The 26,756-nt window shown below is 43.4% G+C and overlaps 1 protein-coding gene across 1 annotated transcript; it reads right to left on the minus strand.

The window, feature by feature from the left end:
• Positions 1-1,881: 1,881 nt before the first annotated feature.
• KCNG2 (potassium voltage-gated channel modifier subfamily G member 2) lies at positions 1,882-25,955 on the minus strand. Its single transcript, XM_066323731.1, has 2 exons — positions 25,136-25,955; positions 1,882-4,277 (listed from the first exon to the last, which is right to left on the minus strand). The coding sequence occupies exons 1-2, from the start codon at positions 25,889-25,891 to the stop codon at positions 3,483-3,485; spliced, it is 1,551 nt and encodes a 516-aa protein (XP_066179828.1). The 5' UTR covers positions 25,892-25,955; the 3' UTR covers positions 1,882-3,482.
• Positions 25,956-26,756: the final 801 nt, after the last annotated feature.

A 26,756-nucleotide genomic window follows, 5' to 3' on the forward strand; every position in this document is an offset into this window, starting at 1 on the left:
CATCTGCTGTGAGGCTGCCATAGCCTGGGCCTGTTCTGGCCTCAGCAGCATGGGACAGCAGCCTCTGTCCGGCCTACAGTTGAGTAGATTACACCAGCGTCACATTTTTATTTGCATTACTGCTTTTTCTTAATTGAGTTATTGTGCGGTAGGAGGTGGCTGTGCACATGCACTGTATGAGCTGAAGTTGTGTTTGACTTTGTGCCGTTCCCTTTAGCTCTGTCCCTTTACCAGTTAACACATCCTTAACTCTCCTTAGTTATGGTTTTCATGACTAGTGTTGCCAGAATTTGTAGGTCCAGATGCATGCATGCTGCCACCAAGGTGGACATGTAGAAGAGATGGCTTTGCTCACATGTTTTGAGTCTTTGTCCCATATGAGAGAGGAATATTTTTTTTCCTTTTCTTTTTCCTTGAGGCAAAACTAGTGTGCTACAATCATGATGCACTTAGTTGTTCAAAGAAACAGATATAAATACCTGCTGGCACTGGTGTGCCTGCAGACAGCAGTGTGGCATTAATTATAGTTAGAGATAAATGGCCTTAAAATAATCTGTGTGCTGTGTCAAAAAAACCCAACCACCATACACAACAAAACCAACATTCTGCAGCAGCTGATCAAAAGTAATAAGGATCACCCATAACAACAGCTGCCCTGGGTGAAATTCATTCTCCTCTGAACGTCTTTTATGTCTGGCAATGTGTGCAACACAACTTTATACAGCTTCCAAAAATAATTTGTTTAAAAGGCTCCTGGTTTATATTTGTTTCCTCATCTGTCATCCCAATAGATGAAATGAAACTTTATTGAAAGCCAGGCTTTGACTAGGCGATATAATGAGAGGGTTTTGTCACTTTATTAAAACTCTGTGCATGCTGGAATTAATTATGTGCCTTTTTAAAAATACAAAGAACTGACTATTGTAGGACAATAGCAACTTGATGGAGAACAGCAATAATGCTGTTTATTAATACTAGTGTGTGTCATCAATCTGTTTTTCTACACAGCTGCTGAGCTGCAGTTTGCTGTCCCAGCACTGTTTTTGTCATGCTGCAAGGCCAAAAGCTGCATTGATTCATGGTTATTTGCTAGCACTGCAAGTGTGAAACTTCAATCTGCAAGGATATCCACTCCAACGTGGCTTTTCTAGTAGAAACTTAAGGGTGTGGGTTTCACCACCTTGAGGAGATGCATTCTGCACCCTCCATATGCACCAGTCACGGTCACTTCATTCACACTGGAGATGGACCATGAAACACACCTGGTGTACATGAACCAAATTCCCATGAGGAGTGAATTTGTGAGTCTGCCTAGTGAGTCTACTGAGTGCTACCTTAAGGCTAAGCATCTGAATGCCACCAGAAGATGAAGTGCTGCCCCTCAGCTCCAGGCCACACTGTCCTCTCGCCAGTACTCCCTTTGCTGGTTTGCAATCAGCTGGCTGCAAAGCTGTCTGCCTGATGTCAGACCTTAGTAATCCTTAATGAAAGAAATGCCTGCACCAGGAATAAAAAACCAATAAAATTAAAATCTTTCATGCATCACAGCAAACCAGTGCTGGCATTGCTTTCTCAGGAGTCTGAGTCAGCCCAGACACCAGCCCTTGGCCCTCCTCTCTAGCACAAGGGAAAGATGTTTTCCCAGTGCTGCTGGGCCATTAAAGACGCGCAGAGGCCTGGCAGGGGCACCTGTGTTTGCTTTGCCTGTAGTTCAATACAGCCGGGGCTTTGCTGATCCAGGTGCATCCTGCAGAGTAGGGGGGAGCTCAGTTTTGCTGCCTCCATCTCCTGCAGTGCTCAGCAGCAAGTAACATGAGTTATTTCACATGAGCACAGTGAAACACCACCTCCCTCTGCACCCAAATCACCAGACACAAAGAGTAAGCAACAAAGCTTTTAATTTTTATTAAAATAAAGTGTAACTTTTCCATTTCCCTTGCTTCATTCCTATAAGGAATGGCTTAATATGAGAGTTTGCTAACATAGGATTGGTTTTACAACATATGCTGAGGCAAAAAACTCCAAACAACAGACCAGACAAATCCTATCTTCAGTATTTCAGGTTTTGTTCCCTTCCTGGTGAGTGGAGAATATGGACAGTGACACTGCATGGCTTTAGTACAAATAGGAGTGTAGGTACAAGAGACTGTTGGGTTCCATCTCCCTCCATTCCCTGATCACATCCTACCTGTAGGAGCACTGAAAGACTCACACAGCATCCTGACTTGGAACAGCTACACAGTTCCTCCAGGGTCGGGGCTGGTAAGCTCATGCACGGGGCTGGCATCAATAAGCAAACATGCAGATGTCACCATGTGATTAATTTTCCCTTTAAATTGACTTAAACCCTTTGAGAATCGGGAAGAAGAACCATAACACTTGTTCTAATGACAGGGTTGTCTTTTTGTTAGTTGGAGGGCAAAACCAAAAGGCTACTCCTAATGCTGAGCACAGCTGCTGCACTGCAGCTCAGGCTAGAGCCTGAAGGTGTTTCACTAGCCTCACCTTGTTTGTACTACTCCCCTACTCCTGTTTGCACACAGCTGCACTCAGTGAAGCCACCACCACTGAGGAAGGCTGTGCAGAACTGCAAGTCACTGCTGGTTTAACATCACCCTCCCCTTCTTGAGATACATGTAGTTCAGATTGGTTCAGTTGCTTGTTAAACACATTTCTTGATATATGAGAGATGAAAATAGTTAACAGAAAGTGGAGAAACATAATTTGTAATGGTATTTTTTATATTCGACTGTTAGCAAAGGAAAAATAACCAAGTTAACACTCAGTACCATAGTCAGGAAGATTTTTTGTACGTGTATTTCTGTCATGGGACTAAGATACAAAGCTTAGAATGGTAAATATGCATCTCTACTAAATAATGCAAACTCTGCTTCACACACAATTCAGAGCTGGCAGCTCTGGCTGCGCTGCCTCATCTGTAGAAGACAAAAGCAAGCCCCTGGTAAAGCTGACGGGATGCTTCTGCCCTTCTCTTGCCCTTACCCCTTGGCTTGTCTGAGGTTTGTGTTCCTTGGTGCTGCTGCCAAAACAAACATGCTGTGGGGCACTGCAGCATGGGGAGCCCCTTGCTCAGCCCCTTGCACAGGGAGTGCCACTGAGCAGGGCAGGGAGGAGGTGGCACGCTGGTTGCTCTGCCGTATGGCACCTGGCACAGGCTGTGCTTCACATTACATTCTGCTGGCTGGCTATGTTCAATGGCTGCTCCTTGGGCATACCCAAAAATACTTGCTCAATAGAAAAGCCCTAAGAAAAGCAATGGAGCAGAGCTGTAGAATTTCTAGGGGTACTTTTCAGAAGTCCCTTAAGATCAGAAGTTGTTCTTTAGAGAAACCTTGTGTGTGTCTGCCCCTCATTTATGCAGTTCATGGCATTCTTCTTGCAGAACTGACCTCCCTTGTCCACTGCTTCTTGTGCTGCCAACATACGTTTTCAGCTGTTCAGGGTCAAGAACTTCTCTTGGCTTACTGGTCCACCAAGGGGAGACCCTCCTGCTCACCAGCACTTGGTGGGAACATGGCACTGAGCCCCCTTGCACTGTCAGCACCTGGGAGCTCAGCGTTCTCTTGCCGCTGGCGCACCTGCCTGCTGGCTACTCGCTGCTGCTGCTCCTTCAGCTCACTGTAGGAACGGGAAAAGGTATGGAAGATGGACGTGACTGGGAAAGCCATCAGCAAAATCCCACTCAAGATACTGCTCAGGGCTACCACCTGTCCTGGGATGCTACGAGGCACCATGTCCCCGTAGCCCACAGTTGTCATGGAGATCACAGCCCACCAGTAACTGGTGGGAACGCTGGTGAACTCTTGCTTGGCGCCCAGTTCACTCTCGGCCAAGTACACCAGCGGCGAGAAGAGCGCCATGGCCACGCAGAGGAAGAGCAGCAGCAGCCCGAACTCGCGGGTGCAGCGGCGCACAGTGAGCCCCAGCGTCTGCAGCCCCAGCGAGTGCCGCGCCAGCCGCATCACGTACAGGATGCGCAGCGCCCGCAGGAAGCGCAGCACCAGCCCCACGCGCTCCAGGTACTTGTTCCCAGCTCCTCCGCCGGGCTTGCTGCTGTTTTTTGTGGAAACCACATCCACGATGAGGGAGATGTAGAAAGGCAGAATGGCCAGGATGTCGATGATGTTGAGTGGCGTTTTCAGGAAAGCACACTTGTTTTCTGCCTGGATGGATCGCAGCAGGAACTCAAAGGAAAACCACGCCACACACACCGTCTCCAGCACAAAGATGTCATAGCACTTCCGCGAGCATTCGCCCTGGGGAGGAGCGGGAAACACATAAAAGGGAGAAGAAACAGATTTAGCCAGGGAGTGAAACACATAGAGTGTCAGTTCTTAAAAGAAAGCACCACTTGAAATTGATACGAATTGTGATGTCCCAAAGCAAAATCATGGCTGCTGAGAGGTACTAGAACCAGAGGCGACATGTTTGGCTACAGGGCAGGTCAACAATGCACTGGAGTGTCCCAAAGCTGCCAAGAACTTGGTGTGATCTTATCAGCTATTGGCCAGAGAGCCTACTGCTAAAAGGCCAGCAGCTCACACTTAATTTCTAACCAAGACTTCAGGATTCATGGATTGTGATAAATGTGTGATCATTCCTTCCCTTCCTGATCAATAATAAATTGCTTACTAATGGCTCATAAACACCGACATCATTTTAAGTGATACGCTTGGAGTTATCTATAATCTATTATTCACTAAATACAGTACATATTTTATATTCCAGTGAACATTTATTAACACACTACCCCTACAGTCAAAAGCTTATATAAAGTACTGAGAAATGTAGGCATTTCTAAAAGAAAAAAATACCACAGGATAGAGTGGAGTATGGAGAAAGAAGTGTTTCTAGTTACTGCACCTGTAACAACTAGTGACTGTGATGCCTTCCCCAAGCTTTCTTCCCCTGCTCTTCCCTGCGGACTCACTTGGTGGCAAATAAAGAGAGCTCTAGCTCTTCAGTTATGATGCTTGTAAACAAGTCAGCCTCAGTGCACTGGAAAGGCAATAAGCAATAATGCTGGTGATGGCCACTCCTTGGTTGTTAATACTGTGGAAATTCTCTGCTACATCACTCTTGGTACCTCCAGCTGAATAATAAACAACTTCTCTAAACAAACGGATTTTGATGTGGACAATTATAGGGCTAGTGCTGTTTCCTCTGTAAATGCTTGTAAAAAAGTGTGAATGCTCTGGGGGCTTTGTGTGGAAGGCAAGTGTATACTTATTTAAGGGAAGGGTGTATTTATTCATTGTGCCAGTTTGAACAGTTTGTTGTAAGGAATCCATCCATGCTAGTGGGGTGTGTGACACCCCACTGGATACAACAGGTATTAGGTCTCAGTGCCCAATCTTGTTTTACTTGCCTATGCCAAATTACAGCAATAAAACATCAGTTGAGAACGGCAAGGCTGTGTCAAGCTGGCCCTCGTATCACTACTGGAGAAGCTGAGAACCTGGCATATCTATTAGCAGTTCTGCCCACATACTAGCCACAGGAGTCTTTTGCTCCAGAGAGCTAAGGAAATTTATAATGCACAGCACCACATCCTAACTTCATCCCTCCTGAAGTGTGTATGCACAGGCTTTTTCTCTGTTTGGAAAGAAAGCAGCAAAAGACTGATGAGGCTTTTACCCCCTTCACTAACTGCAGCCTTCCCAAAATGTGGAGGGACTGGATATGTTTCAAGGGCTGTTGCACTGCCAGCAGGGAGAGCAGTGCCATCACATTGTAGCAAAGCCTTGGGTTACCTCAATATGATAACCAAAATGCTGAGGCACATCTTACACTTAAGAAGGGACAATAACCAAAGAGATGTCAACAAGAAAAACAGATGTGAAAATGAATCCTCAGAGCCAGCATTTACGGTCTTTGTAGTAACCACAATAAAAAAAATTTAATGCCTTGTGTTTATGGATTTTTGGTTTTTATTCCACTTTCAATTGGCACATGATGTACCTCCCACTGTATCCCAGGGGGTCATGCTGATATGGAGAGAAAAATTACTTGTCTCACTGAAATTACTGTCAAGTTTTTAAGCATATTGCAGGGAGGAATGATAATATTATGTTACCAGTATAGTAACTCAGATAGCCTGTCTTTAAATTCCAAATTTTGATATGTGTGAACGCTAGAAGAAGCTTAATTTATATCTGCCTCACCAAACTAATTTGGTCATAAGCAAGTATTTTTGTCACGATCATAATACATAGGCTATAAAATTTTGTTTCTAGTTTTCCTCCTATCACAGCATAATTATGCTGTCAGGCTCTCCTATCAAATACAGAATCAAGATGCTGTCACACCACAACACAAATCTGGATCTGTGAGCCAGAGGACAAAGCCCACAAAGTCAGTGGAAGGACTCTGCCTCTACCACTGGAACTTCTCTCCTTATGACTCAGAAGTTAGCCCTCAGACAAATACTGTCCCAGAGCTCTGCTGCCTGGGAATCTCTCATCAGGATATGCTTGATCTCACACCTAAGGGCAATGGCTGGAGGTAATTTGCAGCTCTTCATCCTATCCTTGCAGGTGCTCAAGAGGATCAGGTTGAGGTGTTAGGATGACGACCCAGAGAAAAATAGCTATGGCTTGAGCAAAGCAGCAACAGTGACAAGATAAATACCCAAATGTGCAAATTTGCTTTCTCTGACAGATGCACCATTACTTGGACCACCATCTGTGGAAACTGGGACACACCTTGCCTTGAGAGCCCTATCTGGCAGGAAGTGTTCTGGATTCTGATGTACAGGTATAGACTTTCATGCCACTAAAAGGTTTAGGAAATTCAGTGAAGCCTATGGAGAATTTAGCCTTAAAATAAACCTACAAACTCACTAAGGTGATTAATAGTTAATTTGGCACCTAATTCCCCCACCACTTTCTATTAGCTGCATATGGAAAGGAGCCTCTCTGAAGTGTTTCTGTGTGTGAGTTTTGGTGTAGGAGAAAACAGGAGTGAAGATTGTTCCTCACTAATGGGCTACCAGGGAAGATGACTTTTGGAAGACTCTGCCTGCTCTCCTGCACTGTGACACGTTTATCCTGTGCAGGTTCACAAACCTAAAGCATTGCTATTTATGTCTTCAGTCTTCCTGCAGAACTAAATCCCAAACGCAAGTGCAGGAGCAGCCTGGCAACCTTTGTTCAGCCGAGCTCAAGAAGCCTGGTGGAATATGGAGCTGGGATAATCCAACGCTGCAGAACCAACCTGCATCTTTGCCCAGCAAGACAATGAGGAGCTGAAATTTCCTCCATACAGAGCTGATGCTGGGCCCAGGCTTTCTTCCACTCTTCCCACTCTCCACAGCCAACATATAATATGAAAGTCGAAATGTTTACTTTCAGTACAGTGGAGTGATAATTTTCTACCATACAGACTTCACTTCAACAGGATCAAACAATCCCCCCTTCCAGCTAATGCATAATTATCTCCAGCAACTTGCTCAGTATCCTTATTAACCTATCACAATCTGAACAAGCTAGGCTCTGTCCAAAGGCTGTCCTAAGAATAAAAGGGTCTGAACATGCTTTTAGAAAATGGATCTGTGTGTCAATCAACCTGCCAGAGGTCTCTTTTTGCCACTAATTAAATGTCTTCCTATCCCTTGGACACTGTTTCAATTTTATCTAGGTGTGACCTATTATTATCCTCACATGTTATCAAAAACAGCAACACAGAATTGTATTTCATGCTCTTTGCACTTCATTTCTTTCAGTTGCAGCTGCTTTTCCTTGCTTTTTTTTTTTCCTGCTTGGCTACAGCACTGGTTAAGAAAAAAATAAAGGCAATGTTTTGCTTTCTAAAACTTCTAACTATGTGTTCCAGACCAACTGGTTGCTGTAATTCTGCTTGGGCTTTTGAGGTTTTTCTGTTCAAGGAAACAAGGCAAAAATTCTCAGAAAGGCACACACAGATGGAAAAAAAATCAGGAATTAATCAGCCACTGGAACACAAGAAAAACAACTCCTAACAGAATAGGGCATCCTGCCCAAAACAGGTCTTCATCAAATCTGTATGTTCTGAACAAAGATCAGGCTTTACCAACTTATGAAAACAAACAGGTCCATTAACAACTACACACTGCTTTTTACTTTTTATAAGCAAAACAGCTCTCCCTTATTCCAAGTAATGAAATTTCTTCACCCTGTAATCTAATGGATACATTTTTATCATTACTTTTTTATATTTAGATTGATGAAATTGAGCCGCAGGGAAAACAGTTGTTTTTCACAACGTGTGTATATTTATTTATCTGTGTACGTTTGTTTCTTTCAAACTGTGAGTAGTTTGGTTTTTTGGTGTTGTTTTGTTTTGTTTTTTTCTTGCTGAAATTTCTTGAGCATGGGAAATTGTCTGCAGTTGCACAGGATTTGGGGGCTATATACTAATGTCAACACAGGGCACAAGGAAAGAAATTAAGAAAGGCATCAGTGAGTAAATTCTGTGCAGTCAAATTAAGTGAGTCTACTTCATTAGGATCTATAGAAATTTGCTGTCAAAAAGCCAACCACAGCATCTTTCTTCTGGAGAAACATTTTCTTTGCCAAAAGTTCTTTTGGCAAAAGGAAAATTACAAAAAGGAAAAACGTGTCACTGGAGTTCAAATCCATCTGTATTCATTGTTCTGTGTGGCCTGTCTAAAAGCTACAGACATTTTTCAGAAACATTTTGGTTTGGCTTGCAGGGTCCATTTCACTTGTACTGAACCTCAGAAAAAATCTCCACTGTGTGTTGTGACTTCTTGGCCCTGCCTTTGTTCTCTGGTCTCCTGAGAAGAAATTGTGACTCTTCCTTAGATTCTTGCAGGCTTTGACACCATCTTCTAATCCCTCTGCGTTACAAGATGTCAAAAACCAGATCACCTCTAACCGCTCCAGTTCTTGTGTTACTTTCCATGCACTTTTTTGTGAGGTCTGTAGCTCCACAGCACTTTGAAGGAAGAAGTTTCAATGCTACCCACTTTGACCCTATAGTGAGATTTCCCTCGCTGTCAAAGCTGTATGTTAAGAAAAAAAGAAACCTCAACATAAGAGGCAATGCATACAAAAGTACTTACATAAGCTTGAAAGTTGTGACATTTCTAAAATTATATTTTTGTTCACGTCCACTTACCCCTTGTTACTTGAGCCTTTCGGATCACACATTTCAAATGTTTCTCTGTGCACATCAGATCAAATTCTTTTTAACAACAGTGTAGAACTTGAAATTCTGATGCAACTGAAATCTCGGCATCAGAGATCTGTGTTAAAAAGACCTGCAGCCCTGAGGCTGCTGACAAGTCTGCCTACAGTCCCCAGTCCAGAGGCTTGGAGTGTTTCCCTTGGATTTGGGAGGGAGGCTGAGCCACTTGTTTCAATGCACATCTGCAGGGTGGCTCAGAGGACAGACACTCCTCCACTACCAGTTATTCAGCAGCCCAACACTTGGAGCCTTTGCTGGGCTTTGGCCCAGCAGCCCAACACTTTGGCCTTTGCTCTGCTTTCACTCCTGTGAGAGCAGAGTGGAAGCTTGCATCTGGCTCTGTCCCAGTGTGTGGGCGTGCTGGGAGCCCTGGGTGCTGGATCATTTGCCCTCGCTTGTCACTGCAAAATGAAGAAGCCTTCCCTGAGAAAAATTCCAGCAAAAGAGCAATATTCCCAGAAATGTGCCTCACCAACAAAACTCAAAGGTATTGCTCATGCTGGCACTCTGTGATGAAAGGCAATTTTCTGATGAAAAGTGATTTTCTGGTGAAAGCATCCAGATAATTTTCACAGCAGGGATGAGCGCACGACTCCTGCGATGTGACCTGCCTTGGAAGGGAAGCATCCCCCCGCCCTGGGCACAGGCAGCTGCCCTTGCTCTGACCACCCACAGCCCCGGTGACTGTAACTCACTGCTGCTGCCATTAGCGGCAGGGTCAGCCTGAACTTGCAGTCAGCCTGCTCCCAATATTTCCTGGTGCTCCCGAACAAAGATGATTCAGAGAACTGCACAGCCTGTCCTCAAAACTGGCTGGCTATGAAGTCTGGTTTTAAAGTTTTTTAACAGTTTCTGGTTTTAAAGTCACCAAAGGGCCATCAGAGAGTCCTCTGCTTCTTGCTATCCACACTTTGATTCGTAACTCGAGCTTAGTTCGTGCTTCATCTTCAGCCCAGCTGCCAGCAAAGATAACCTGTGCCTTCCGAGGGGAGGTTGTTGCTAACTCTGTGCAGCCCTGTTAGGGACAGAAGATAGCTCTTGTACAACTTGTCTTTGTTGAGGAGAAAGGGCAAGGAGGTGGGCAGGAGCTACACTGGCTTACCCCTCTGGATTTCCCTTGAACCTGAGACAGCACAGCTCCAAATCACCACTTCTCAAAACCCCTCAGCCTGCCATTTTTATCCTGCCAGTGAAGCTGCAAATAAACATGGAACACCAACAGGAACAAGGGGGATGCCAAAAGACTATGGCAGCTGCTAGAAGTTGTGCTGAAATCCTCAGCCAGAGCCTAATCAGCTTGTGGAATTGCATGCTGTGCTGTTGACTGGCAGTCATGCAGCCAAGGGTTACTGAGATCTCTGCATGGGCCTTTCATTTGTCTCAAATTTCTCCCCTGACCCATAACTGTGAAGCCAGATGGCTGTGTTCATGGAAATCTGGGAAAAGGATCTGGGAGTCAATGACAGGGAAGAGAAGACCACGTGAGGACTTTACCAATGACTACCCTTGCAGACTTTAAGAGACAGGAAACAGGGATGGCACTCCTGATCCAGGCGGCTGCAGAAGGAACCAGCTGTGTTTCCTTGAGTTCCTCTGCCCAATCCACAAGCAGCTGCTGCTTTAGGCCATCTCAGCCCCAAACTGTACAACCAAAATTAGCCATATAAATACTGAGCTTTGAGACCTGTTTAACTGACACTTTTTCCTCCTGGAAATGCTACAGATGCCTTAACAGCTGACTGCATGGATTTGGCATATACACCTCAATTATGGGGAAAGACACAGACACAAGGGATTCAATCACCTGCCTATCAGGAAAGACTTACTGTAATCCTAGGGTTTTCTTCCATTTCCCTGCCTCCTTCATGGGCTGTCCCTGACACATGCAGGTCTAATCTTTGGTCCACTATCCTGCCTCTTTTTGCCCCAGTAGAGCTGCTTGTTGAGAAGAATGGAAAGCAGGTAAGTAGTATACTAGAGATGGACAAAATGCCTTCTCATTAATACCTTCTTCTGAACTAGCTCTCCTCATGCCCATGCCCTTTTTTAGCACACACTGTACAAAGGAATAGTATTTGTTAGAGGGAAAAAAATGCTATCTGGCTCTACTTTATGGAAAGCAACCAAAACCTAAAATTGTCAAGAAGCAGGAAACACAGAAAGAATAAAACAGACCATGAAGTATCTGTGAAACAAAACTTGCCTGATTTTCAGATGTCTATCAGGAACAAGCACAGCACCTCATCCAGAGAAGGCTGGAAGGAAGTGGGGGAAGTGTCAAGACATCCAATGTCTTAAAGCTCCTTAGACCTGTGATGGTGGCGGGGAGCCGCTTAAGGAAACAGTATGAGCTGCAGCAGCCAGCTGCTCCTGTTTCCCACTCTGATCACCCCACACACCAGGAGTGAGGGGCTATACGGTGACATAAGGAGGAATGATATACCCTGGGAAACATTTTCTGCAGATGTGGTCCAGGAGTGGCTGGAAGGGCCACACCACCAGCTGAGTGGGTGCAACCAGCAGGGGAGGTGGGAAGGCCAAGGAAAGGGACCTTACATGCTCAGTGTATGCAAAGGGAACCCGTCACTAATTGACAGGACAGTGCTGGCCAGAGAAGAAACAGCTACACCAGCTTTCAGAACCTAGACTCTAGAAGACACACGAGGTTCCAGAAAAGACCCCCTGCAAGAATAGGGAAGACCAGAGACCTTTAGGATGAAGCTTCTCAGTTTTGACGGTTGGTGGTGTGATGTAGTTCCCATGAGGAACTACACCTCAGAGGACCCCTCCAAGCCCTACCTGTCCATAAGGTTTGGCTGGCAAAGGAAATGATCTCTTGGTGCTGCTGGAGTTGGCCCTCAGGGTCTGAGGCCCCCACCTGGCTGCTCCACAGCTTTTGTCTGTGCATGAGTGTAAGACATAAGCAGGCTGTCACTAGTATTTAGAGAATTATATGTACAAGAATAGATTTATTGCCATTTGCTTGAACAAATACTCTGAATCAAAACACCACTTTTGTACCTGGAGTCTGCTTTGGCTATTTTACAGCCATTCTGTGCCACTGGGAAACTGTCTGAAGATGAATAGCTACACGGGAAGACACAGGTCCAGGAAAACAAGATATTGTATTTGAAACTCATCAACTCCCATGGCAGTTGAGGCAAGATTTCACACACCACACCCCATATGGTTTGCTCGTCTTTGTCCTGTAGCTGATCCTTCCGTGGGAAACACTTCTGGTGACACAAGGGTCCAGGTGTGCCCATGATTCCTGCACAGTCCGCTGTGCTTGGACTAGGCACAACCTGCCCAGCCTGGCCTCAGGGGGCAGCTCAGCACAGAGGATTTGTTTATCAGTCACTGCCATGACAGAGGCAGGAAGGCAGGAAAAAGAATGATGATTTCACCAAGTCAAGGTCTCCTCCAAAGAACAGTTTCAATTTAGAAACACCAGTGTTCTTAGTATTTCTGACTAAAATTACCTTGGAGTTTTCTATTTTCAGATTTCCAGTTTTTCAGTTTTTCTTGGGTTTGGCCCACTTTTTCATTGAAATTGAAAGTAAAAATCCTGAAGAGAATAATGAAGCATCAGGAGTGTCTTTGCTGACAAGTGTCCCCTTCTTCCCCTGGTTTTACATGAATAGAAATCTTCCTCATCAGCCCCCTCTCTTTTCTAGCTCTGACAGAGGCATCGGAGCCTTGGAAGTTTACAATGCTTTTCTAAAAAACATCCAGTATCTGTAAATCTAAGCAAATGCTTGATCCTGAGCTTTCATGTGAAGAAGCCCAGTTACACTGCAACTTAGCAAATCTGATTTCTGAAGAACTGTATTTCCTACCCTAGTGCTCTGAAAACAAGACAGATTCAGTTGTGACTTGGAAAAGCTTGAGCCATGGCCCTTGGCACCTGCAGCACACCTGGTCCTTGCAGACAGGGCAGGATTGCAGAAATAAAGATGAGGGCTGTCTCCCTTAAACCAGACCTGCATAACACTGCAGAATCAGAGCAGGGCTGACTTCTTGCCAAGGGCACTTGGGTGCAGTGTGAACAGTTTCCCCAGGGAATGGGAACACCTGCACACACCTCCAAAAGAACCAGCCCAAGAGAGACAGGGCTGTGTAACAAAGCAGTGGCATTCCCAGAGCTTTCATACCTACCTAACACCTGGGAAAAGATGGTGGCACCTGGCTGTGCTCACAGATATCCACAGATATCCACTGCCTACAACTGTGGTCTTTCTAAACCCAGCATCCTCTTTGCAGCTTCTCCTCCTCAAACCTGCCTCTCACTAAAAAAGAATCTCAGTCTTCGTGTCCCTCTCTCTCTCTCTCTCACTTAGTAATTATATAAAAAGATCAACTGATTCTTAATAGCATTTTATATCTTATTTACCCCAGTTTATCCCTTCTTTCAATCATTTTTTGAAGCACTTCTCCTCCTGCCTCTCACTCACTGCTAGTTCTGTTTTACTGACCCATATTAATTTTACTAGTTCCTGCAACCCTGTAACCTGGTATAAGATCTGGGGATGTCTGTTTTTTTCCTCAGAGGAAAGGAGGACAGAGTCAAGCTTACTGTTTTCGTTTGACTTTTTTTTTCCCAACCCGTATCTCTTCCCCCTCAGTCTCCCTTTATCCTCTTATCTGAGAGCAGGGGAAGGATTTGTGTGTGTTGCCTGTGGGAAGACTGCCCTTCCTGCTGGTAGCAGCTCAGGCACAGCTGGCAGTGAGCTCCTGCAGTGCCACCGCACTGAAATGCTCCACGTTGTGGTGGATTGTTAGGACGTGGATGTGACCATGGCAAAACCACACACACTTTCATATTCTCTCTTTCTGCTCCAGGCAACAGTAAAAGCAGTGCTTTCTGTGACAGCAATGCAGCATACAAGAGCTTACCTCAAAATACCCAACATATCTGCCGTGTATGAAGGCAACGAGCTGCAGACTGGGAGAAAGTCTCTGCAGCATTTGCTCCCAGTCACTGCAGGGACTTTTTGGGAAGAGTGCTGCAATTCCTCTTGTTATCATCTCTACCCAGTGTGAGAAACCACGCTGTAATTCGTGTCAATCAAATATCATGTGTGTCTGTGGGCAATGTGGACAGAGACCATGGGATTATTATTATAAAAAAGAGTTTTAAATCAGCTAAGTAAGGCATGGAACAAGGGTTTAAAAAAAAACTGTAAAAAACTGTATAACAGTAGGGGTTTAGCTCACTGTTTGTTTTAATAACAAAATTGTACTTGTTTGATTACCTTGTATATATTTTAAACTGTCCTTGGTATAAGTATAGAAGAATTTGTAACTATTAAAAGGGGAATTGGGACTAACACAAATTGACAAGCTTTACAGAGATATTTTGAAACATGCTAATTTTGAGGTTTTGTAACTCAGAAAGGGGCCTCATGTAGACAGGTGTTGGGGCCCTGGTAGCTTTGGGTTGTGTAATGACTGAAAGGAGGCTTGCAAAATGTATGCTAACAAAATAGATATGCTCATTAAGCAAACGATATAACCAAAAATAATGCTAGTGGAAAGAGATATTTTAAAGAAAGACTGGAGGGGGGCTGGAGAGACATCAGAAGACCATCTTGGACCACTTCCCCAACAGACCTTCAAAAACCGCAATTGCTGATTATGAAGAAAAGCAAGCAGAAAATAACTAAAACTTGGGGCAGTGACATGTCAAGAATGGAAAAAGAAGACCACCACTCGAGAGCCGAATCTGTGCGTTGACTGGGGCGGTGACCCCTGTGCACCCGGCGCTGTAATTGCTCACTCTTTTATGGAGCAAATTAATAACTTTGCTACATTGCTGGGTGCATTGGCAATTCTTTTTATTTATTACACCCAGTGTACCAGGTGCCAAGTTCCCAGCATAGCTCAGGATGAATTGCATGGCTGGGACCTTCACACTATTCTCTGTATTTCCTATTTGAATCCAGGCTCAGGAAATGAGATGGGGCAGAGGGAAAGGGATTATCTGCGTGTGTGTGTGACTTACGGAAGGGGGAGGGCAGAGTGAGTGAATGGCCAGGGGGTGGGTCAGCACATATCCTAGTGAACATCCTGGTCAGGCTGTGCCTAGGGCCCACCAGTAGCATGTCCCAGCCCCTGTGGCACCCCCTACAAACACAGGCAGTGCTGGAAAAGACACCTGGGTTAGGATGCTGCCTTCATGGGACCAGACTTATGCCACCTCAGTCTTCAGAGAGCTTCTGGGCTTCTGAGCTTTTTCTGGCTGCCCTTGCCTTTAATCACAATTATGAACTGTCACTGCTCATTTCATCTTACTGATGCCTTCAGGTCCAAATATTCACAAGGGCCAAGGAAGCCCCAGACAGCGAGATGATTTACAGCATTCTTGCTGGCACCTCCTGCACCAGCGAGTCAGGGACAGGATGGCCATGCCTCACCACCCTGGAAGGACTGAACAGGCTCTTGAGCTGATCCCCTGTGGAGCAGAGGATCTTGCCAAGTGACTCATGAATCATACGCATGGCTTCAGATAAGTTGAGTTGTAATGTTTAGAAGGACTGACAGAATGTATTTAAAAACTCTGTGAGATGCATGCAGGCATGTCTAGATAAATGGTTTCCATTGTTAATTACCCACACTGTAACACACTTTAATTCAGAGCATGGGTTTGCCCAGCTGCAGCTTTCAGTTATTTCAGTTCACTGTCGCCCACACACAGTTCTCTTATTATGATTCCCACTACATTAAGAGCATGTCTAGTGTCTCACTATAAAGCAGAACTTTCAGATTTTAAACCATTTTTAAAACTTTTTTTTCAAGTTGCCCGCCAAATGGATATCAATCCAGACACAGTATCCAAGCCTCACTTGATGTCTTATGTTGGTTTTCTGCTATTATGAGATCTAAGAGAATTTTTTTAAAAAATAAGGAATCTGATTTAAAAAAAATGCTTTTTTATTAAGGAAGAATGTTGTGTGGCATTAATTCAAATCTCTTACGGAAGTACCTACATCAGAAGTTGCTTTCTTCTGAAAACTTTATAACCTGAAAAAACTACATTAAATTTGATTAATGAGTGGTGTTCTACACAGACTAGATCAAAATGTGACTGACTGTATTCAGTACCATATTTTTGATGTTTTTACTTGGAACTAATATCATGCTTACCGTTAGTAAACCCAGCATAGTCTTCTCCTGTTCCTTTCTCAAGCCTTTGTTTAAAAACTTTTGCAAAAAATCTTGTAACTGGATTTTTTCATCTGTATACCACTCAGTTTGTCTTGAATATAATCATCTCCATGGGCACTGCAAAAACCCCCAATTTCAAAACCTTTTATATTTCATCTCCATTGCCACACTCTAGGCAATGAAAATGTAAGCATTTATAATGTTGTATGATTTAATGCAATTCTTCTAAGTGCCATACACATGAATCAGCTCATTACCTCAGCCTAGCTATACGAGGTGTAGCCAAATGTAAATCTGCCTGCTTTCTTTCATTCCAAACCTCCAGAATTGATAGCAATGTATCCTGCAGATCTCAAATGAAACTTCCAGATTATATTTTCATTTCAAATAAATGAAAGAGTTCTCTCTTTCAGAACACTGGGTCAGTACTCAGTAAGCCCACAGCACCCAAGCTCTCCTGCAAAGGGCAGTGGAGCAATCTATGGAATACAGGAGCTGTGCTGTACCCCGAGGATATTGGGCTGTGATGAGTAGCTGTAGCAATTTTACAAACATGTCTGAAGGCCAAGCAACTATTATTGTGAGATTGCTTCAGAGACTCCCTGGATGATTTACCTGGAAGTTGGGAGAATAAACCCACTGGTAGGGATACTTACAGTGGTGGAACCAGAGAGATTTTAAAAGAAATTAAACATGGAGCATATTTTGCTGGGTGAGCGACACTGCACCAAACGTAAACCAGTTAACAATATGACGAAGTTACCAAGGCTTTTATGAAATAGTTTTAGCTGTTTAATGATTTATCACTAATGTTACATTGCAGCATATTTATATAATATTTAAAAGGAGACCTAAGCTTGCTATTTATTCATGAGAAGATATCCTGCAGACCAAAAGAGTTCATTGGCACAGAATAAAGTTATTAACAAGTCAAAAGTTATTTTATCTTAGTCAGCTCTTGCCTTGTTCCCAAGCAGTGCAGAGAAACACTCTCCATTTTTTTACTTCTAAGCCTAAAATACTGCAGACAATCTCAGGTGGCTTCCAGAGTCTATATTGTAACCTACTGTCCTCAAAACCTTCCTGGGCAGCTCCCAGGACCCAGAACCCACACAGATTTCTCGCTTTACTTGGGAAAAGCAACCCAACAGCAGGAGCTGCAGTGAGCCTCACGGCTGGGAAGAGGCAGGCATGGAGAGCTCAGGTGCTGACTTTGCTGCGAGGGGAATCTTGAGCAGAAGGTCTGCAGGCTCACTAAGGGACTCTGTGCAAACCTGTCACACAGCACTGTGTCCCCATCCCCAGTATAAGGGCAATTCTTGGAGAAAGAAAATACAACATTCCTCCTAACCCTCCTGATGCCACAGAGGATGATTTTCTTACTGGGACCATGGTTCCTAATTCTGCTCTAGAAGCAGCTGCCATAACAGAACAACTAAGTACACCTGCTAAAGATTAGAGAACTTCAATGAAGCAGGAAGGATTTTTGTTTGGGTTTTGTGGTTTTTTTGTTTCATTGTTTGTTTGGGTTTTTTTTCAGGGGTGGGACAACTGCATAAAGCAATTTCTTTTTTTCCCAAGAAGAGCAAGCAAGCCAACGAGAAGAAATGGTGAGAACTCTCCAAATGTAGTCATGAGAAATGCAGCCTGTTGTTATACAGCACTTGCACAATAGCAAAAACAACCAATCATTCCTTCAAAAGTTTTCTATTCATGAGCAGCTTCAGGCAGCCTTGCAAAGGGGAAGGACTGTCTCATAAAAGAGTTGACAAGGCGGCAGATGGTGTGCTATTTGACCAGGTGTTTTGCAGGCAGCGGGGTTCCTGGGCAGAGCTGGTGCAAGGGACAGAGAGCTGTGCCACAGTGATGCTGGGGACTCCCAGTACCCAATGGGTCTCCTCAGTGTGTGGGTACAGCAATCCTGAACACAGCAAAATAAACTGATACCGAGATATGATCCATATAACAGATGGATTTGGGCAGCCGGGAAAGGAGGGATTTAGATTCAGATCCACAAAGCAAAAACAAATAAATGTATTCTTTTACTTTAGGGATTGCATCATTCAGATGGCTCACAGACAGTTCCCAGGAAAATGATCAAAGGACATGATCATCACTTCTTGATATTTCCAAAGTACATTTTGCCATTGGTCTCACACTTATAAATGTCATGGGAGTCAGATAAAAGATGCACACCACTCAGAAAGCCCCACACAACTTGACATTTAAGGTTTAGGTGGAGCAGTGCAAGAGGTTCTCAGCTCCGTGATTTTAACACTGCGTGTGTGACACACAGAAGCAACATCAGTTACCAAAACTAAACCTCATCACTTCCCACTGCTTTCAGACAAACCTCAGCTGTCTGAAAGACAACTTGCCTAGCAAATGTCTCTGATCATCAGAAGAGCTGGGAGACCACACTAGCATGACTCAGACTTGAGAACTTTGCAGTTACTCCTCAGTTTGGATTCAGCATGGACTAAGTTTGTCTCACTTGCAAAAAGAATTTTCTTGCCTAGAAACATTATCTTGCAGGTGAGACATGAGGAAGGTGCCCATGTACCTGAACAGCAGGTAGATGCAGCTTTTATTTCTGTTATTATGATGGCCATAGGCATTGTGTTTAAGACATTCTGTCCCAAAGCCTTCACAATCTAAAGACAGGACTACACAGAACAGGTGATGGAACTACATGAGGCCAGTTGAGAATTTCAGCAAGAAAGCAAACATTTGCTTATTGCTGATAACTGAAACTGTGAATAAAAGGATCATCCTTGTGTGCATCGCAGAAAAGGCAGGTGACCATTGCTACTGAGTCATTTGATCTTTCCCTGGCCTCTATCCAGCTGTGGCCTAAGGGGCCTGGAGCAGACACAAAATGGAAAATAGCAATATAGGGTACAAGTACAGTACATCAGTTCAGATGCCAAAACTGGTGATACTGTTATAGCTTATGATTTTTGCATTTCAACAGCAGAACTGAGAGTGGTATTCTCAGATGATCCCCAGGGAAATTAGTTAGTCCAATCCCCCAAGATTCTTTTTATAAAAAGTCACCCTCAGCGCCTATACACTATAAATAGTTATCTGTAACACCAGCAGTGAGATTTTTTTTAAGTACGTGTTTTTTGTTGACTGTGCTGCATTTTCTAGAACAGTTTATTCCACAATGAAAGTAAAAACACAAGCTGCAGTTTTATTAATACCTCCATTCATGGATATAAACCATCTATGCATCACATGTGACTCTAAGTTAAAATTAAGGTCTCAGTATCGCACGCAGAACAGCACCTAAACAGTCAGAAAAGAGATAAAGTCATAAAAATGATCTCTCCAGTAATTCCAGAGTCTCAAGCAGAGTGCCATCTTAGGATAGCAAGCACCACTGAACTTCATGTCTGTATCTCTCTTGCAGGGAGGAGCCCAGCACTGGACACTGCTCCAGGTGTGGCCTCCCCAGTGCTGAGCTGAGCTGAGAGGAAGCATTTCCTCCTTGATGTGCTGGCAGCACTTTGCCTGATGCAGCCCAGGATATTGATACCTTTCTTTGCAGCCAGGGCACAGTGCTGGCTTATAGTCAACTTGGTGTCCACCAGGATCCCCGGGTCCTTTTCTACCAATCTCCTTTCCATCTGGGTGAGCTCTAACACATACTGGTGTACATGGGGCTGTTCCTCACCAGGAATACAGGTCCACAAGCTTCCTGAGCCTGTTTCTCCAGCCTGGGCGGTTCAGGGTGGCAGCACAACTGTCTGGCCTATCAATCACTTGACCAAAGTTTGTGTCATCAGCAAACTCACTGCAGATACACTCTGTTTCATCCTCCAGGTCACTAATAAATAAGTCTAACAGGACTGTACCCAGTATAGAGCCCTGGGGCACACTGTTAGTTATTGGCCTCCAGCTACACTCGGTGTCACTGAGCACCATGCCCAGGGCACGGCCCTTCAGACCGTTTTCAGTCAACCTCACTGTCTGCTCATCCAGACTTACAGAACAGTTTGTCTATGAAAAGCTATTGAGAATCATTATACAAGACTCTCTTAACCATGTCTGAGATTACTTTTGTGTGTACCTTTGTGAAATGAAACCTTTAGTCACAAGATTGTTTAAAATGCACATTCACAATTTACCTATTCCCCATCCTCAACATTATGGAAGTTGAAGCACAGTGTGTAAATTGAGCTTAGAAGGTTAAATACTTTTGGCTTCTTTACGAGCTATTAACTTCATTATTTATAAGTCTCTTTGTTGTAATGTTCTTCAGCTGAAGGTTATTGAACTGTAACTTCCTATCACAGCATCTTTAATTAGGCTTTTCCCAACAAGTTATGAACATGGTGAAGAACGAACTCTCTGATCTGCTTCTCCTGTTCGGCACTGTGCTGCTACAAATGACTGAGCTCAGGGGGCTCAGGCCTAAGAATGCTTTTTTGAATCAGGACAGAATGTTTGATATTATTCTCTAAGTTCCACCTTTTCTTCTGTGATGACAAAGGCTGCTGTGTAACAAAAAAGAGGTTTGTCTTCAGACAGAAATGGTTGACATTTCTGTTTTCACCAAGAAAAAAAATGAAGTTTAGTATGATGACCATCTGGCTTTCAGCTGAATCTCTCTGAATGTCTTTTGGTTGTTTAGCTCTTACTCGGTGTTTAAAACTTTTGCTGTAAAGTATCCCTGACAGGTTTAGGACTTTTCTGATGTATTAGCTGCTTTCTTTGAGCCACTCGATGCCTGCCATTTGTTTAGAGAGGTAAGAAGTCCACTTAAAGGTAGCATATGCCTAAAATGCCTTGAGAATACTCTGTGCCTCTGGCTACTTTTATCTCTTGGAGATGACTTTTGTGGTGGTCTTGAAAGAGTGTGGTGCCTGAGGGCTCCTGCTATGATTTTGTCTCAGCAAATTTTGCCTTTAGAGGAGACTTTTCACCATTAAATCTAAATCTTGCATTGAAACCTCCCATTCTGAAAATTCTGGAATAAAAAGTTTATCAGTGTCTTATTACTTTACATGGAAGAATCTGACTGCCTTCACATAATTGAAGTGTCCCTTTCCTGAAATTTCCAGGAGCTATTATATACATTACTGGATTGCTGTTTTTTTATTTCATTTAATTGGTAAATAAAAGCTAAATGAGAAAAAAGATTGACTAAATCTATATGCTACTTTGGCAGGTGAAAAGTAGCTCAGGATCTGATTCTGTTAACTCTACTGACAGTTGTGCAGCATCTGAAATACACAATACTACTTCCAAAAAAGAGTAACACTCAAGGTGAATCAAGGTGACCTTTAGTAAGTACAAGTATCTACAGTACAGGGGAGCATGAGCCTTCCCACTCTCGTTAAACCACCAGGGATTGCCTCTGTCATTCAGACAGAGGAGCAGCTAATAAAGTTAACAAAATGTATGATTGAGCCTCCTGCTCTATTTTAAAAGAGATAGGCAGGCACCTAAAATAATTTCCTCACCCACCTGGCAATTACTTGTAACTTTTAAGGTCCCACACTTACATCTTGTGTGAGGTCGTTTACACCTCTGCAGGACACCACAGAGTGTAACAGCTGGTCCATTCAGATGGCATTAAAGCATCAGGGTATGGAAAATTGTTCCCCAGCATGGTTTTTTTCATGATTGGCTTCTCTGTCGTTCCCTGAAGCAATAACAGGACAGATAGATGGCACATAGAGCTTTTGTTTTCTGTAGTAATACCAGCTCAAGGAAAAGGCCACTCTTTGCTAGCTAGAGCACCTATGACAGCCCTGACATGGAACCATACCAACAGCAATGCCAGCCAGAACGCCTGGAACATGTGCACACTGAGTGTGGTGTGTCTTTGGAACAGTATTCACTATTTATTTGCTCCTTAGTCAGGAGGGTTGCACATCCTTTTTCTGCTTGTTAAGAGACTGCAAAGCCAGACCAAAGAGCTATCCCTGGGCACAAATTTTAACCTAGATACTGGGGATACAGCTCAGGAGGATTACCATGAATTTGAATTCACATAAGCTCTCTTGTCTCACCACCTGTTAATTGTAGAGCTGCCTTGGCTTGCTCAGCCACTGAGGGAGTACACTCAGAGTCTGCAGCCATGGTCCCTGACCCTACAGTTGATTCCAAGTGGGCAGATGCCTACTCCTTGCCTTGCCAGCAGTGATCCTTCAGTCAGTCCCCTGTGCAAGAAGAGAGCCACCTTTGTCTCAAACAAAATGACCATTTCCAGGCTGCCCATAGACCTTCCCTGTGCAAAGTGCAGAAGAAAAATTATTTGCAGGAGCTCTGTGCTTTTAGAGTTTAAGGGCACAGAAGAACGTTGGATAATTTATTCTGATCTTCTCTGTATTGCAAAAATTTCACCTTTGTAACTTGATCTGCAATTGATGTTTTTCTTTTGATTGAAGTAGAATCTGTTTAGCTGAGAGCTAAACAAAAGGGCATGGAGCTTTTAATTGAAAATGTCTAGAAGCACAAAATCCACTAATTTTCTTCCTAGTCTGTTCCAGTAATAAATCACTTTGGTATTACTGGCATATAGCAATTGCAGTAAATACTGGCATATAGTTTCCCTTATAAATTTATAACCATTCAGCTTTTATCCAAGCATCATTCCCCTGCTTAATTTAAAGGTATTTTACATGATACAGTTCTTCTCCCCTCATAAAAAAAACATTTATGTGCCTAATCCACTCAGCTTCCTTCCAATAATTTAAATCAACTGAAATGTTCAAATTTCTTATTGTATGGCATTTTCTCCAGGTGTCTAAGATTTACAGGTTTTTAGCCCTCTCCCAATTTTTCAAAACGCCATTAAAAATATGAATGTGAGAACTCACTGCAGTATTCTAGTGTCAGTCTCACCAATACTGCATACAGGCACAAAAAAATCTTCCAGTTTCTTATTAATACTCCCCAGCTTAGATATTCAAGGACGGCATTAACCCTTCTGGCTCTATGCTGCAGTAGGAATTTATGGTTGCTTGTACCCTAAAAATTATTTAGAGCCTCATTTTGGGAACCAGAGTCCCTGCTTTTACACAAGCAAACCTGCATTCATCCTTATTGTAAACTTTTGCATTTGATTGTGAAAATGTGCTCCTTCTAATGGTTCCAGCTTACCAAGAAATCCAGGCTTTTCTCATATGCTTGCCCTATCCTCATGATTATCCTGCTCCACCCAAAAAACATTATTAGCCTATTATTATGAGTCCCTATTTATGTTCAGACCATTTGTAAAAACATAAGGTTCCTAAACTCTCAGCTCTCACTTAAACCTGGGAACAATTAAACAGTAAATACATCTCTGTTTTCAATAATCCTTTGTGCTTAGAATTCAGGATACTGGAGCTCTGATGGTTAATTACAGTGAAAGGCATGAGTTTTTGAAATGATATCTTAAAAACATTATTAGGACAACATAGTGTTAACTAGTACCCAGTACTACCATCCTCAAGTTTTAAATCAGAAAAAGCCTTTAAATTAAAGATCTGATAATAAATCATACATCAGTCAACATACCAAATGTTTTCTCTCTTTTCCTGGCTGCTCCGGAATGAGTCTGATTCCAAATCAAACTATTCAGCTGAGATGCAACCTGAGCAGATCTCGCAAGCAAAGGGTGGGTTTAACTGCACACAGGGTGCTCAGTCAGATGCAGGGGTCTCTCTGGAGCAGCTGGATCCATTTTCCATCAGCATGCATTTTACTTTAAAGGTGACATCACAGTAAATGCCTCTGGTCTGGGGAAGATCACCCTCTTTTCTGCTCGTGGCAGGGAGGCACAAGCACTGGGTGACAGCACTTGGGAAGAGCTGCTTCCAGGGGGCCTCAGCCTTCAGCTAAGAGGCAGCACTTCATGGGGTGAAGTACTGCCTTAGTCGCTGAAGTTCACAACCACATTTAATGACCATGGGGGCTGGGAAATAAGCCCAAACATTTAGTGCCAAGCTTGGAGCTGGGTAAAACTAGGAAGGGCATGAATTTTTCTAAACGTCCCCACCTCCAACTCCTCAGATTGCATTTCAGCACGTGAGTGAAGAAAATGTGAATGTCCTCCACTACCATTTTTCAGATGAGCTCTCACTGGCCTACATACAATTAATCCTAGGAAAGTGAACTGCCTGCACAAAAAAGGGACTAAACCCTTAGGGAATTCGATGAAGTAAAGAATAAACAAAATATCTGTAAGACTCAATTTTCAAGGGCATGAATCATCCACAGCTTACGCTTGAGAATACTAAGCAGGTCTGAAAATTAGGACAATTGCTCTGTTTCTGCTGTTAAGTTGCTGCCTCAGCTTCCCTGGCCTTTACATCACCCTACAGAATCAAAATACTTTAAATGTGGTTTTTGCACTGGTGCACTGAGAGTTCATTCAAATTGTTAAAGTACCTTTAGGGAAAATTGATCTGTTAGTTTTAAACCCAACCTCAAGACATTAAACCACAACAAAGGCTGGTTTTTATCCCCAGAGTAGCTAGTTTGTCATCTGGTTAGACACGTCAGAAAACAAATCTGGTGGGTAAGGCTATCTGCTAGTGTGAACTGACTAAGCAGGGCTTGGCAGGGCAGAGTTTGGCCCAATCTTCCCTCAGTTTTAAGTGACGTAACACTTTCTGTGCTCTACCCAGCCAGCCCTCCACATCTGAATATGTACTGAACACAATACCTACCTATCTGCTGGAGTGATTTTGCCTGTCACCTTTCCTGAGGAGACAAGAATGCAAAACACACTCTTATCCCAAAAAAAAGCTGTACTTACCCGATCCTCTTCTTCTCTGACATCTGGCATGGTGCTGATGCAGAGGCTGACAGCAGTGATGGCAACAAAAGAGATTGAAATACAAGCAAAGATCTTTCCTGGGATCCCTGAGTGGGGGTTCTCCACCATATCCCTAAGCTTTCGCATGCACAAACTCAGTCGGCTGCTGTCTTGGAAGGCACATTGTGCAGCTTCATTAAACACCATCTCCCTTTCAAACAGCCTGGCCTCAGCTGCCTCCTCCTCTTTCTGTCGCAATCTCTTTTTACAGCACCACTCCAGGTGGTCCTCTTCTATCCCCCAGTACACCAGCTCCTCCTGGAATGAAAGAGCGCACATCTCCCTGAGAAGCCGCAGCTTCCCAGCTGTCAGGAATGTCATGATCGTTCTGAAGGCACTAGGATTACGGTCAAAAAAAAATTCATTGCAGCTAACATCATAATCATCGCAGATGTCCATGATCTCATCATAATTGTTGCAAGATTTTAGCTTCCCAAGCCTGGTCAAGGGGCAGTTCTCCAAGGTGGTCCAGGGAATTTTGTACTTAATACCACCTACATTGATAATCACAAACCTGGACCGGTCATCCAAGCGGGCTAAGCAGCACAGGTCTTCTCCAGGATGCAGAAGCTTGGCCTTTTTGTAGAAGAATCCTTTCTTGGTTTGCACTTCACACAAGTTTTCCAAGTTGTTGAAGGAGCGGGAGCTGAACTCAGGATCTGCATTCCCAGTGAGCAATGCCATTTCGTGGTACATCTGTTGAGTCCATAGGGAAGTTGAGGCTACTCAAACAAAAGCGTCTGGAGCTTGACCAAAAATACTACCTGTAAAACAGAATTTTTAAATTACAAGAAAAGCAGGGCACTCTTAAATGCTAACAATCATTTAACATTTAACATTATTATTTAATAATTTAACCCCTCCCTCCCAAGAAACTCTTCTCTGTGCCATTCCTTTTCCCCCCATTATTTTAGGACTATCTTTGCTTGATTGTCTCTTGGGGAAAGTACTTACACTACAATCAGGTCAGAAGCAATGTTGTTACTTTTAGAGAGTTTAGTTAGTGATTGAATGGAAACAAAATCAGTGCATTACTATTTTTAGAAATTTCTAGTGGTTCAAGCTATATCCTGGGCATCAATGCATACTAGAAGAGAAATCTAGTCACTTGGATAAATGGCAATTTATCGTTTAGCAACTTAAAAAAATAACTCAGTTGCACATGCTTTTTTGAGTATTCTGGCCCATCTACATCATGTTCCTATTACAAAAAGCTTATAGGGTGGGTGAGGATAAAATGGATACTTACAGTGCAGTCAGAAATGCGATGGCAGAAATGTGGGTAATTCTCAACCTAAATTCACCAAGCCTAGGTAGCAATAGCAATGAAGATGTGGGAGCTGAGGGTATGCTGGGTCTGAACTCAAACCAGGTATTTGTAAAAAGCTAGAGAAAGGTTGCTTTAGGTGCAAAAAGTTACACTCACCTAAAGGTACTTTTCAGCACCGTGAAAATTTCAGGAGAGCTAAAGATGCTAAAATCTCTCCAATTTCACTGCGGAGGAGAGAAATATTTGTTTAAACATCCTTTTCTACTGGGCAACATGAGCAACAAAGAGCTC

The sequence above is a fragment of the Sylvia atricapilla genome, chromosome 1, assembly GCF_009819655.1.
Source record: "Sylvia atricapilla isolate bSylAtr1 chromosome 1, bSylAtr1.pri, whole genome shotgun sequence".
NCBI lineage: Eukaryota > Metazoa > Chordata > Aves > Passeriformes > Sylviidae > Sylvia > Sylvia atricapilla.

Coding starts and splice junctions, on each gene's coding strand:
- KCNG2 (XM_066323731.1), bottom strand. CDS start 25,891: ATGTACCACGAAATGGCATTGCTCACTGGGAATGCAGATCCTGAGTTC. Junction 4,278..25,135: donor TCAGAGAAGAAGAGGATCGG/GTAAGTACAGCT, acceptor GCTCCTCCCCAG/GGCGAATGCTCGCGGAAGTG.